At 43.1% G+C, this 13,193-nt stretch overlaps 1 protein-coding gene across 2 annotated transcripts in view; it reads right to left on the bottom strand.

Moving 5' to 3' along the window:
• The window catches only part of flt4 (fms related receptor tyrosine kinase 4), a 262,662-nt gene that overhangs the window by 103,952 nt on the left and 145,517 nt on the right, over positions 1-13,193 (bottom strand). For both annotated transcript variants that reach the window (XM_068044014.1, XM_068044013.1), the window contains one exon: positions 287-417. In XM_068044014.1, the coding sequence (XP_067900115.1) occupies positions 287-417 (131 nt within the window). The remainder of the gene's footprint in view (positions 1-286; positions 418-13,193) is intronic.

The raw sequence follows: 13,193 nt of genomic DNA, 5'->3' as shown, positions 1-13,193 counted from the left end.
CCACCTTCAATGACTTATGCACATATACACAATCCTCTGAGTGAAGAAATTTCTCCTCACCTCAGTGATAAATGACTAAGTCCTAAATCTTTGAGTAAAGATTCCATGATCTTCCTTACCAACTTGTCATAACATCGTGGTGCCAAATTGTTTTCTCACAAAACTCCTCTGAAGTGCTTTGGGAGTTTTTCCCTACATTAAAAGCACTCTTTAAATGCACATTGCTGTTGGATGAAAATTGGGAATAAAACCCTGATGGTAAACACATGCCGGTGAAGAGACTCACCACTCGCAGACTGACATTGAGATACGGAATGGACACCAGGCAAGGCACGGTGACTGTTGGGCTGTTTACGATCAATACTGGTGAAGCTTGGGTACCATTGGGTGAAGCGTTGAAAAATGGGTTCTGAAAATCTGAAAATAATGAAGAAGCAATTACATTTTAGACAAAAAATAATCTACTGAGGACCAGATTCAACCACTGCTTCACCCCACCCCCCCGTTAGAGAAACTTCCAAGCTTGTTTGTGAAGAAGACACTGAGACTAGGATGCTTTGGTGGAGATTGTTTATTGCTTGCCACAGAGCTTACTTCTGCTCTCCAAACAACACCCACAGCCAGTGCTGACTGGCTGTTTTTATATACACACACTTGAATACAGTTAACTAATTGACACCCAACACCTGTTCACTCTATTATCTTGAACTACCAGGTATTTATCATCCATTAACAGAACTTCAGACCCTAAAACCCCCTGCCCCGCTGCAAACTCTGCCTTCAGAGCCCAGCCACAAGTCTCACTGTGCTTTGTCCCGATACATTGACAATGTCACCGGGAGAACATCCCAACCTGACCTGAGATTAGGGCAGTCATTGCGCAGTGACAGTGTAGAGCCATCACCTTCCAGCTAACCCAAGCAATCTCCAATTCTTCCTTTCCATATATTGCCTGCTGTGCTTCCTGTTAGCTTGCCAGTCACATGCCTGGGTTCAAGCTCCAGGAATATCACAATCAGAAATCCATCGAATGTATTGCCTTCCTGATTTACCTGGCTATCATCTCCAAAACTCTATGTTATACTAACTCTTGCCTCTTGCCATCCCTCACTTCCTTTGCTCCAACATTGGCAGCTGTGCTTTCAGCCATCTAGGCCCTAAGCTCTGCAATTCCCTTCCTAAAACTCTCCAACTATCTTTTCTCTTTTTAGACGCTCCTCAAAAATATTCTGACCAAGCTGTCTACTCTCTCCTCCTTTGGCTCAGTGTCAATTTTTATCTAATTACATTTGCATGAAGTGCCTCAGGATGGCTAACTATGTTAAAGGTGATATATAATTGCATGTTGTTTATTTCAACTGACTTTGGGTGTCAAACTACTTGAACAACGTTTCTAAAGAGGGCCAAAGTCATTTTCAAACACTTCTGAACTCCTCCCATGCACCAAATACACCATTCCACACACCCTCCCTCCTCTTTACATCCTCACTGCATTGGAATCAAGACCCATCGCACCCTGTCCTATTCTAACACTGATTTATTCGAGACCTCAAAACTTTGGGACACCTCATCCCTGCAGTCTCCTTTTGTGCAATCTATCTGGCTTTAAAAGCCCAAACGTCACATCTTTGAACCATTTATTTGTTTACTGGGGAGTAAGGGGTGTAAGGCAGGGGTAGCACCTCTCACAGGTGGGTTTGCTGCACTCCTTGGAGTGGCTCATCCTGTATTGGTCCTCATCTTCACCCAGCTTTCACCCATGGCTCCAAGCAGCTGTTACATGGAAACAAAGAAAATAGGAGCAGGAGTAGGCCATTCAGCCCTTTGGGCCTACTCCGCCATTCAAAAAGGATCATGGCTGATTGTCTAATTCAGTACCCTGTTCCTGCTTTCTTCCCATATCCCTTGATCCCTTTGGCATTAAGAAATATATATATCTCCTTCTTGAATATATTTAATGACTTGGCTTCCACTGCCTTCTGCGGTAGAGAATTCCTCAGGTTCACCACCCTCTGAGTGAAGAAATTTCTCCTCATCTCGGTTCTAAATAGCATACCCCGTATCCTGAGACTGTGACCCCTCGTTCTGGACTCCCCAGCCAATGGGAACATCCTCCCTGCATCTAGCCTGTCTAGTCCTGTTAGAATATTATAGGTTTCTATGAGATCCCCTCTCATTCTTCTAAACTCCAGTGAATATAGGCCAAGTCAACCCAATCTCTCCTCATACGTCAATCCTGCTATCCCGGGAACCAGCCTAGTAAATCTTCTTTGCCATCCCTCCATGGCAAGAGCACCCTTCCTCAGATAAGGAGGTCAAAACTGCACACAATACTCCAGATGTGGTCTCACCAGGGCCCTGTATAACTGCAGTAAGCCATCCTTGCTCCTGCACTCAAATCCTCTTGCAATGAAGGCCAACATACCATTCGCCTTCCTAACTGCTTGCTGCACCTGAATGCTTGCTTTCAGTGACAGGTGTACAAGGACACCCAGTTCTCGTTGCACCTCCCTCTTTCCCAATCTATCACCATTCAGATAATAATCTGCCTTTCTGTTTTTATAAACAAAGTGGATAACCTCACATTTATCCACGTTATACTGCATCTGCCATGCATTTGCCCATTCACCCAACTTGTCCAAATCACATTGGAGCCTCTTTGCATCTTCCTCACAGCTCACATTCCTGCCCCCCACCCCCCACCCCCCCAGCATTGTGTCGTCTGCAAGCTTGGAAATGTTACATTTAGTTCCCTCACTTAAGTCATGAATATATATTGTGAATAGCTGGGGCTCCCAAGCACTGATCCCAGCGGTACCCCACTGCCTGCCACCCAGAAAAAGACCAGTTTATTCCTACTCTCTATTTCCTGTCTGTCAACCAATTCTCAATCCATGCCAGTATATTACCCCCAATCCCATGTGCTTTAATTTTGCATACTAACCTCTTATGTGGGACCTTATCAAAAGCCTTCTGAAAATCCAAATACACCACATCCACTGGTTCTCCCTTATCTATTCTACTAGTTATATCCTCAAAAACTCCAGTAGATGTGTGAAGCATGATTTCCCTTTCGTAAACCCATGCTGACTTTGTCTAATCCCGTTTATGCTTTCCAGGTGTTCTGCTATCACATCCTTTATAATAGACTCTAGCATTTTCCCCATGACTGATGTAAGGCTAACTGGTCTGTAATTCCCTGTTTTTCTCTCCCTCCTTTTTTTAAATAGTGGGGTTAAATTTGCCACCCTCCAATCTGTAGGAACTGCTCCAGAGTCTATGGAATTTTGGAAGATGACCACCAATGCATCCACTATTTCCAGGGCCACTTCCTTTAGTACTTGGGGATGTAGATTATCAGGCCCTGGGGATTTGTCAGCCTTTAACCCCATTAATTTCCCGCGCACTATTTTTTTACTAATACTGATTTCCTTCAGTTCCTCCCTCTCATTAGACCCTTGGTTCCCTGTTAGCATGCAAAAGCCACACCCCGGTAAACCGCTTCAATGGGCAGGCCAAACCAGGTGAGGGTAGCCGTTAGGTCGCCTAACCTTGGCAAGTTAGAGTTTGTCTATCCTGGCATGTAAAGACGGATTTCGGTGGACTGGGCGGATGAGACCAATCTGTGGTCCAATAGCTTTGATGGCAGTTCAGCCATGTGCATGTAACGAAAGCCATTGCAGTGCTGACTGCTGGACTGACCACCGTCTTATCATCTCAAGGCTAAACATCAAGATCCATCCCCCTGGACGCCCCCAGGGCAAGAGCGTCTCAATGTCCCAAGGCTCAAACAGGCAGTCGTGAAGGAATCTCTCTCAGAGAAACTTGATAATTGCCTGTGTATATCGAAAATGGACACGCATCTAGAATGACAGGACAACCTTCAGGGATACAGTGTACTCCACTGCTTTAGAGGTCCTTGGCTCCACCTCTTGTTCTGGAGTTAAACAACAGTAATTACATAGGCATGAGGACAGATTTGGCCCCAGTGGACTGGGTAGGAAGACTAAAAGGTAGGACAGTTGATAAAAAACATCCATGGCTAAGCAAGGAAGTTATGGATAACATAAAGACAAAAACTAAGGCATAACATATTGCAAAGGCTAGTGGCAGGCTGGAAGATTGGGAAAATTTTAAAGATTAACAAAGGGTTACTAAAGATATAATAAAAAGAGCAAAGGTAAATTATGAAAGAAAACTAGCGCCAAATATAAAAACGGATAGCAAAAGCTTCTATAAGTATATAAGGGAAGAGAATAGCTAAAGTGAATGTTGGTCCGTTAGAGGATGTGACTGGGGAGCTAATACTGGGGAACACAGAAATGGCGGAGACACTAAATCAGTATTTTGCCTCAGTTTTCATGGTGGAGGATATTAGTACCATCCCAATACTAACAGGTAATGTAAAGGTTATAGAAAGGGAGGAACTTAGAACAATCATCATCACTAGGGATAAAGTACTGAGCAAACTATTGGGATTGAAGACAGACAAGTCCCAGGGCCTGATGGCCTACATCCTAGGGTCTTAAAGGAAGCGGCAGCGGAGATAGTGGATCCATTGGTTATAATATTCCAAAATTCCCTGGATGCAGGTAAGGTTCCAGTGGATTGGAAAAATGCTAATATAACGCCCTTGTTCAAAAAGGGAGGACGGCAGAAAGTAGGAAACTACAGACCAGTTAGTTTAACATCTGTCGTTGGGAAATTGTTAGAATCCATTATTAAGGAAGTAATAACAGGACATTTAGAAAGTCAAAACGCAACCCATCAGAGTCAGCATGGTTTTTTGAAGGGTAAATCGTGTTTGACTAATTTGTTCTTTGAAGATGTAACAAGTAAAGTGGATAATGGGGATCCTGTAGATGTAGTATATCTGGACTTCCAGAAGACATTTGATAAGGTGCCACACAAAAGGTCAATACACAAGGTAAGATCACATGGGGTTAGGGGAAATTTATTAGCTTGGATAGAGGATTGGCTAACCAACAGAAAACAGAGAGTCGGGATAAATGGGCCCTTTTCTGGTTGCCACGATGTAACTAATGGGGTGCCGCAGGGTTCGGTCCTCGGACCCCAGCTATTTACAATCTATATTAATGACTTGGATGTAGGAATAGAAGATACTATAGCCAAATTTGCAGATGACACTAAAATAGGTGGGATAGTAAGTTGCAAAAAGGAAATAAGAAATTTACAAATGGATATGGATAGGTTAGGTGAATCGGCCAAAATTTGGCAGATGGAGTTTAATGTGGATAGGTGTGAGGTTATCCATTTTGGTCAGAAGACTAGAAAGGCAAATTATTATCAAAATGGAGAGAAACTTGAGAGTGCTTCGGTGCAGAGGGATCTGGGTGTCCTCGTGCATGAATCGCAGAAAACTAGCTTGCAGGTACAGCAGGTGATAAGGAAGGCAAATGGAATTTTGGCATTTATTGCTAAAGGAATAGAGTATAAAAGTAGGGAGGTGTTGCTGCAACTGTATAAAGCATTAGTGAGACCGCACCTGGAGTACTGCATTCAGTTTTGGGGTCCCCTTACTTGAGGAGGGATGTAGTTGCATTGGAAGCAGTTCAGAGGAGGTTCACTAGATTGATTCCAGATATGAGGGGTTTGTCTTATAAAGAGAGATTGAGCAGTTTAGGCCTTTATTCTCCAGAGTTTAGAAGAATGAGAGGAGTTTTAATTGAGGTATATAAGATGATTAAGGGGATTGACAAAGTAGACGTAGAGAGGATGTTTCCTCTGGTGGGGCAATCTTGAACGAGAGGTCATAGTTTTAGGATAAGTGGTAGCAGATTTAAAACAGAGATGAGGAGAAATTACTTCTCTCAAAGAGTCGTGAATCTGTGGAATTCACTACCCCAGAGTGCAGTGGATGCTGGGACATTGAGTAAATTTAAGGAGGAGATAGACAGATTTTTAATTAGTAATGGGTTGAAGGGTTATGGAGAATGGGCAGGAAAGTGGAGTTGAGGCCAAGGTGAGATCAGCCATGATCGTATTGAATGGCGGAGCAGGCTCAAGGGGCTGAATTGCCTACTCCTGCTCCTAGTTCTTATGTTATGTTCTTGTAAGCATCAAGATTGGTTCGACGAAAACAATGAGGTGATCCAGAAAATACTGGAGGAGAAAGATCGCCTCTGTTGGGCTTACCTCAATGACAAGTCATCACTTTCTAAGCACTATGCCTACCAAAACATCTGCAGGACTGTACAATGCAAGCTCAGAGAGATGCAAGACACTTGGCTGAATCAGAAAGCAGATGAATTCCAGTCATTTGCCGACCACAAAGACTGGAAGAGATTCTACGATGCTGTAAAACCTATGGGCCCCAATCTACTGGTCCGTCACCAATCCTCCTTGCTGATGAGTCAACACTTTTCACAGAAAAAGCCTAAATTCTCGAAAGATGGGCAGAACACATTAATCACATCCTCAATTGACCTTCATCCATCAATGAAGAAGCTAGCAAGAGGCTGCCACAGGTTGCCATCAACTGTTCTCTTGATGACTTTCCCATGCTGTTAGAAACAACAAAAGCTATGAAACTCCTGTCCAGTGGCAAAGCTCCAGGATCTGATGCTATCCCAACTGACGTGTATAAAGCTGGAGATCAATACCTGGTTAAGAAGCTCACTGAGCTCCTTCTGTCTATGTGGGAGCAAGGAACCAGCCCACAAGAAAACAAAGATGCCTCCATTATCCACCTGTACGAGGAGAAAGGAACTCGCAATCTTGCAACAATCACAGAGGAATCGCACTCCTCTCCATCGCCCCCAAAATCTTGGCCAGAATCCTTCTGAACTGCTTCGTACAACATCTCAACCACAATCTGCTGTCAGAGTCAGTGCAGTTTCAGAACAGGACAAGGAACCACTGATATGCTGTTTGCAGTTAGACAGCTCCAGCAGAAATGCCAAGAACTGAACATGGATCTCTACACCACATTTGTTCACCTGACCAAGGCTTTCGACACAGTCATGAGGGCCTTTGGAAGGTAATGGAGAAAGTCGGCTGCCCTTAGAAATTCATCACAGTGATTTCACAGTTCCATGACAACATGCTCGCAGGTGTGCTGGATGATGGTGAGTCTTCTGACCCATTCCCAGTCACGCATGGAGTTAAGCAAGGCTGTGTGCTAGCACCAACCCTCATCAATGCTTTTTTCTCCGCCACGCTCTCCGATGCCTTCTATGATAGTGATCCAGGCATCGAAATCAGATATCGCATGGATGGGAACCTGTTCAATCTGAGATGACTCTGGGCAAAATCCAAGGTCTACAAGGACAAACTTTGTGATTTCCTGCTTGCCGATGATTGTGCACTGGTTGTCGGTTCAGAGCTGGACATGTAATGTAGCATGGGCCTGTTCTCTAATGCATGCGACAACTTTGGCCTTATGATCAGCACAAAGAAAACTGAAGAAATATACCAACCTGCTCCAGGAAAGCCCTATCTCAAGCTCAAGGTTTCAGTCCATGACCAGAAGCTGTCAGCAGCGAATAAATTCTTCTATCTCAGCAACACACTCTCTCGTGGTGTCTATATCGATGACGAGACACATGCAAAAATAGCCAAACTCAAGTGTAGCCTAAGGCAAACTTTAAACATCAGTCTGGGAATGAAGAGGAGTCAGTCTGAACACCAACCTGAAAGTCTATACAGCAATCGTCTTGCCCACTCTGCTCGTCCAAAACTCAATCGTCTGCGGTATCTGCCCTATTTGCAGCAGAACCTTCTGGGCACAGATTGCCCTTAGCAGTCACCCTACGTACCACCAGAACCCTACCAAACATCCCAGATGATGGACATGGTCATCTTCACCTCAAAGGATGAACAACATTTGTTTACTTCTATGTTCAGCCTTGGTAGTCACATTGGGGATCTCAATAGAGGAGTCTGACAGTTTAGAGGGAAAATTGAGGGAGGTGAGGAGTGCTGCAGTCGGAGTGGAGACTGAGGGAGGGGAGTGTGAATTGTATTTCGATTTACGTTTAATTATATGCAGGTGGAGGGCATTAATTGGGATCTCATGAGCACATATAAAGAGACACTGTAAATAAATATAGGATTAAATAAAGATTGCCTCCAGTACTATCCTTCACCAACTGGCTTTCCAGAATACGAGGGAGGAGTTCCACAGTTCAGAGGGGAGACAGGAGAGCAAGAGTTTCTCAGTTTGGAGGGAAGACTGAGGGGGTTGGAGGGGGGTGGGGAGGAATTTCTTAGTTCGGAGGCCCTGGGAAAGGTTGAGTTAGAGTTAGCATGGGAGATGGTGCAATAAGAGTTAAACTAACAGGAGTGTTCACAGAATCAGAGAGTTTTACAGCGTAGAAGGAGGCCATTCGGCCCATCGTGACTCTTTGAAAGAGCATCTAAATAATCCCAGTCTTCCGCTCTTTCTCCACAGCCCTATATTTTTTCCTTCAAGTATTTATTCAATTCCCTTTGAAAGTTACTACTGAATGTGCTTCCAAAGCCCTGTCAAGCAGTGCATTCCAGATCACAACAACCCACGGCGCAAATCTTTTTTCCTCATGTCGTCTCTGATTCTTTTGCCAATCAGCCTTAATCTATGTCATCAGGTTACCGACCCTTCAGCCACTAGAAATAGTTCCTCCTTATTTACTCTATCCAAACCCTTCATGATTTTGAACACCTCTATTCAATCTCTCTGAACTTTCTTGGCTCTAAGGAGAACAACCTCAGCTTCTCCTGTCTCTACACATGACTGAAAGTCCCTCATCCCCGGTACCATTCTAGTGCATATCTTCTGCACCCTCTCCAAAAGTGTGATGCCCAGAATTGGACACATATTCCAACTGAGGCCTAACCAGTGTTTTATAAAAGTTTACCATTAGTTCCTGGCAGTTGCTCCTTATTCCTCTATTAATAAAGCCAAGGATCCCATATGCATTTCTCGTAGCCTTCTCCACTTATCCTGCCACCTTCAAAAGATTTTTGGGCATACACCTCCCGGATGATGGCAAGCAACTAACCAAGCAAACAAATAACGGGTTGGTGTACGTAGTTGTTCTAATACTAGATGAATAATCCAGAGGCCTAGACTAATCCAAATCTCTCACATTATCTGGGCTAACCACTCTGAGAACCTGAGTTCAAATCCCATGAATTCAGTTTAAAAAAAATCTGTAAATGAAAAGCTGGTGTCAGTAAAGACTTATTGTGAAGCTGTCAGATTTTTGTTAAAAACCCAACTGTTTCACCAATGCCCTTTAGGGAAAGAAACCTGTCTTCATTAATGGTCTGGGCCGAAATGTGACTCTAGTCCCACACCAACTTGATTGACTCTTAACTTCCCTCTGAACTGGCTAAGCAAGACACTCATTTTGTTTCACACCCACTGTTGGTGGCTCAAGAAGGCTGCCACCACCACCTTCTCAGGGCAACTAGGGATAGGCAATAAATGCTGGCTTGGCAGCAATGCCCACACTCCCAGAGTGAATTTATAAATAATAAGAGTGCAATAAAACTCACTCAGAACGTGAGTTTTTCTTGCATATGGTTGGACACGAGGCTAGTCAGCTGTTGGTGCCAAACTTCACCAAGCAACGTTACAAATCTGTTTTCTCAATGACTTTAGGAAACATACAATAAGACCATTCTTGGAGTTGAGATTCAATTCCCCTCTCCCAGCAGAAAATATCAGTCTGTTTCCTCCTTCTTCTTTCTGTACAGGATCCAAGTTGCAGCTCGAAAGTGCAGCTCTGTAAACAAAGTGGGGAAGGACGACATCCCGTCCAATCTCTCCCCAGGGATACCGACAAGGACACGGCTTCTCTCTTTGTACAAACACATGTCCGTAACTTCCTGTTACTGAGTGCAGTTGTGGGGGTGACTTTTGTTTTGATTATTCGGATTGCACACCGAGGTTCAACGCTAGGATAAGGACCTTCAACTTCACCTTCCTTCATCTATTGTCATGCTGCATGATCCCTCTACGTGTCACTGGAACTGCCCACCTCTTCTTGGCTGTACTTCAACCCAAGGTTGAGGTTTCAGCCTCCTCTTTCAGGAAACGTACACAGTTAACATCACCAGAAGAATTTATTAATAAATATGCGTCAAATGGGAAGCACTTTCTGATCTTTAATTTTCAAATTCTCTTCCTCATGTTCAAATCCCACCATGGCCTTGCTCTCCCCTCTCTCCCTATCTCTGTAACCTCCTCTATCCCTACAATCCTCCTGTCTCTGTTCCTGCAATTCTGGCCTCTTCAGCATTCCCAATTTTCACTGCTTCACCATTGGTGGCCATGCCTTCAACTGTCTAGGCCCTAAGCTCTGGAATTCCCTCCCTAAACCTCTCTGCCACTCTCACCTCCTTTAAGATGCTTCTTAAAACCTACCTTTTTGACTAAGCTTTTGGTCATCTGTCCTACCATCTCCTTATGTGGCTCACTGTCAGATTTTGTTTGATTACGCTCCTGTGAAGTGCCTTGGGCCATTTTATTGCATACAAACATATGAACATATGAATTAGGAGCAGGAGTAGGCCACTCAGTCCCTCAAGTCTGTTACGCCATTCAATAAGATCATGGCTGATCTGAGCGTAATCTCGACTCCACATTCCCGCCTACCTCCCAATAACCTTTCACCCCCTCTATCGACTGCTGCCTTGCAAATATTTAAAGACTCTGCTTCCACTGCCTTTTGACTAAGAGAGTTCCAAAGACTCACGTCCCTCTGAGAGAAATATTTCCCCTCATCTCTGTCTTAAATGGGCAAACACTTATTTTTAAATAGTGACCCCTAGTTCTAGATTCTGCCACAAGGGGAAGCATTTTTTCCACAGCCACCCTTTCAAGACCCCTCAGGATCTTATATGTTTCAATCAAATCATCTCTCACTCTTCTAAACTCCAGCAGATACAAGCCTAGCCTGTCCAACCTTTCCTCAAAACACAACCCGCCCATTCCAGGTGTTAGTCTAGTAAACCTTCTCTGAACTGCTTCCAACGTATTTACATCCTTCCTTAAATAAGGAAACCAATACTGTACACAGTACTCCAGATGTGGTCTCACCAATGCCCTGTATAACTGAAGCATAACCGCCCGACTTTTGTATTCAATTCTGCTTGCAATAATAGCATTCTATTAGCTTTCCTAATTACTTGCTGAACCTGCATACTAACCTTTTGTGATTCATGCACTAGGACACCCAGATCCCTCTGCATCTCAGAGCTCTGCAATCTCTCACCATTTAGATAATATGCTTTTTTATTCTTCCTGCCAAAAGGGACAATTTCACATTTTTCCACATTATACTCCATTTGCCAGATCTTTGCCCACTCATTTAACCTATCTATATCCCTTTGTATCCCCCTTATGTCCTCTTCATAACTTACTTTCCTACCTATCTTTGCGTCATCAGCAAATTTAGCAACCATACCTTCGGTCCCTTCATCCGAGTCATTAATATAAAGTGTAAAAAGTTGAGGCCCCAGCACTGATCCCTGTGGCACACCATGCATTACAGCTTTCCAACCAGAAAATGACCCACTTATGCCTACTCTCTGTTTCCTGTTAGTTCGTCAATCTTCTATCCTTGCCAAAATGTTACCCCCTACACCTTAAGCTTTCACTTTCCACAATAACCTTTGATAGAACATAGAACATAGAACATTACAGCGCAGTACAGGCCCTTCAGCCCTCGATGTTGCGATGTGGCACCTTATCAAATGCCTTCTGGAAATCTAAGTACAATACATCCATCTTTATCCACAGCACATATTACTTCTTCAAAGAACTCCAATAAATTGGTTAAACATGATTTCCTTTCGCAAAACCATGTTGGCTCTGCCTGATTACCTTGAATTTTTCTAAGTGCCCTGCTATAATGTCTTTTATAATAGCTTCTAACATTTTCCCCAAGACAGATGATAAGCTAACTGGCCTGTAGTTTCCTGCTTTCTGTCTCCCTCCATTTTTAAATAAAGGAGTAATATTGGCTATTTTCCAATCTAATGGAACCTTCCCCGAATCGAGGGAATTTTGGAAAATTTAAACCAAGGCATTAACTATCTCAGTAGCCACTTCTTTTAGAACCCTAGGATGAAGTCCATCAGGATCTGTGGACTTGTCAGCCCGCAGCTCTGACAATTTGCTCAGTACCACTTCCCTGGTGATTGTAATTTTCTCCCTCCCTTCCATTTCCTTATTTACAGCTATTTCTGGGATGTTACTTGTATCCTCCATAGTGAAGGCTGATGCAAAATACCTGCTCAATTCATCTGCCATCTCCTTATTATCCATTATTAATTCCCCAGATTCACTTTCTATAGGACCAACATTTACTTTGTTAACTTTTCTTTTTAAAATATCTATAGAAACTCTTACTATGTTTTTACATTTCTAGCTAGTTTTCTCTCATACTCTAATTTTTCCTTCCTTATCAATCTTTTAGACAATCTTTGCTGTTCTTTATATTCTGTCCAATCGTCTGATCATCCATACATCTTTACGCAATTATATGCTTTTTCTTTAAGTTTGATACTATCTTTAACTTTTTTAGTTAACCACAAATAGTTGGTCCTCCCTTTGGAATTTTTCTTTTTCTTTAGAATGTATGTATTCTGTGCATTCTGAAATATCCCCTTAAATGTCTGCCACTGCATCTCTATTGATCTATCCCTTAACCTAATTTTCCAGTTCACGCTTTCATGCCCTCATAATTGCCCTAATTTTAATTTAAAATACTAGTCTTGGAGCCATTCTTCTCTCCTTCAAATTGAATGTAAAATTCAATCATATTATGATCACTGTTACCTAGGGGCGCCTTCACTGTGAGGCCATCAATTAATCCTGTCTCATAGCATTAAATGGATTACATAAATGCAAGTTATTGCTGATCATGTTTAAAAGTAATTTGCTTTCTACACAACACCTATCCACATTGTACCCTATCCTAAATCCGTGTAATCTTCCTGCCCTTTATTTCCATAGATACCATCAGCCTCCGATTGCTGAGCACTGGCAGCTATTTGACTGTTGAGGCATTACAGCTGAGCTCACACTCACACTCACACTTTCCAACTGGAGTCACTGGATAGTGACGGGGGCAAGAATCATAGAATGGTACAACAGGGAAAGAAGCCATTTGGCTCATTATGCCTGTGCCTTGAAAGAACTATCCATTAGTTCCACTACTCCAGAATTGTATCCGGGTGAC

The sequence above is a fragment of the Heterodontus francisci genome, chromosome 12 (assembly GCF_036365525.1).
Source record: "Heterodontus francisci isolate sHetFra1 chromosome 12, sHetFra1.hap1, whole genome shotgun sequence".
NCBI lineage: Eukaryota > Metazoa > Chordata > Chondrichthyes > Heterodontiformes > Heterodontidae > Heterodontus > Heterodontus francisci.
This window is presented reverse-complemented; position numbering and strand designations above follow the sequence as displayed.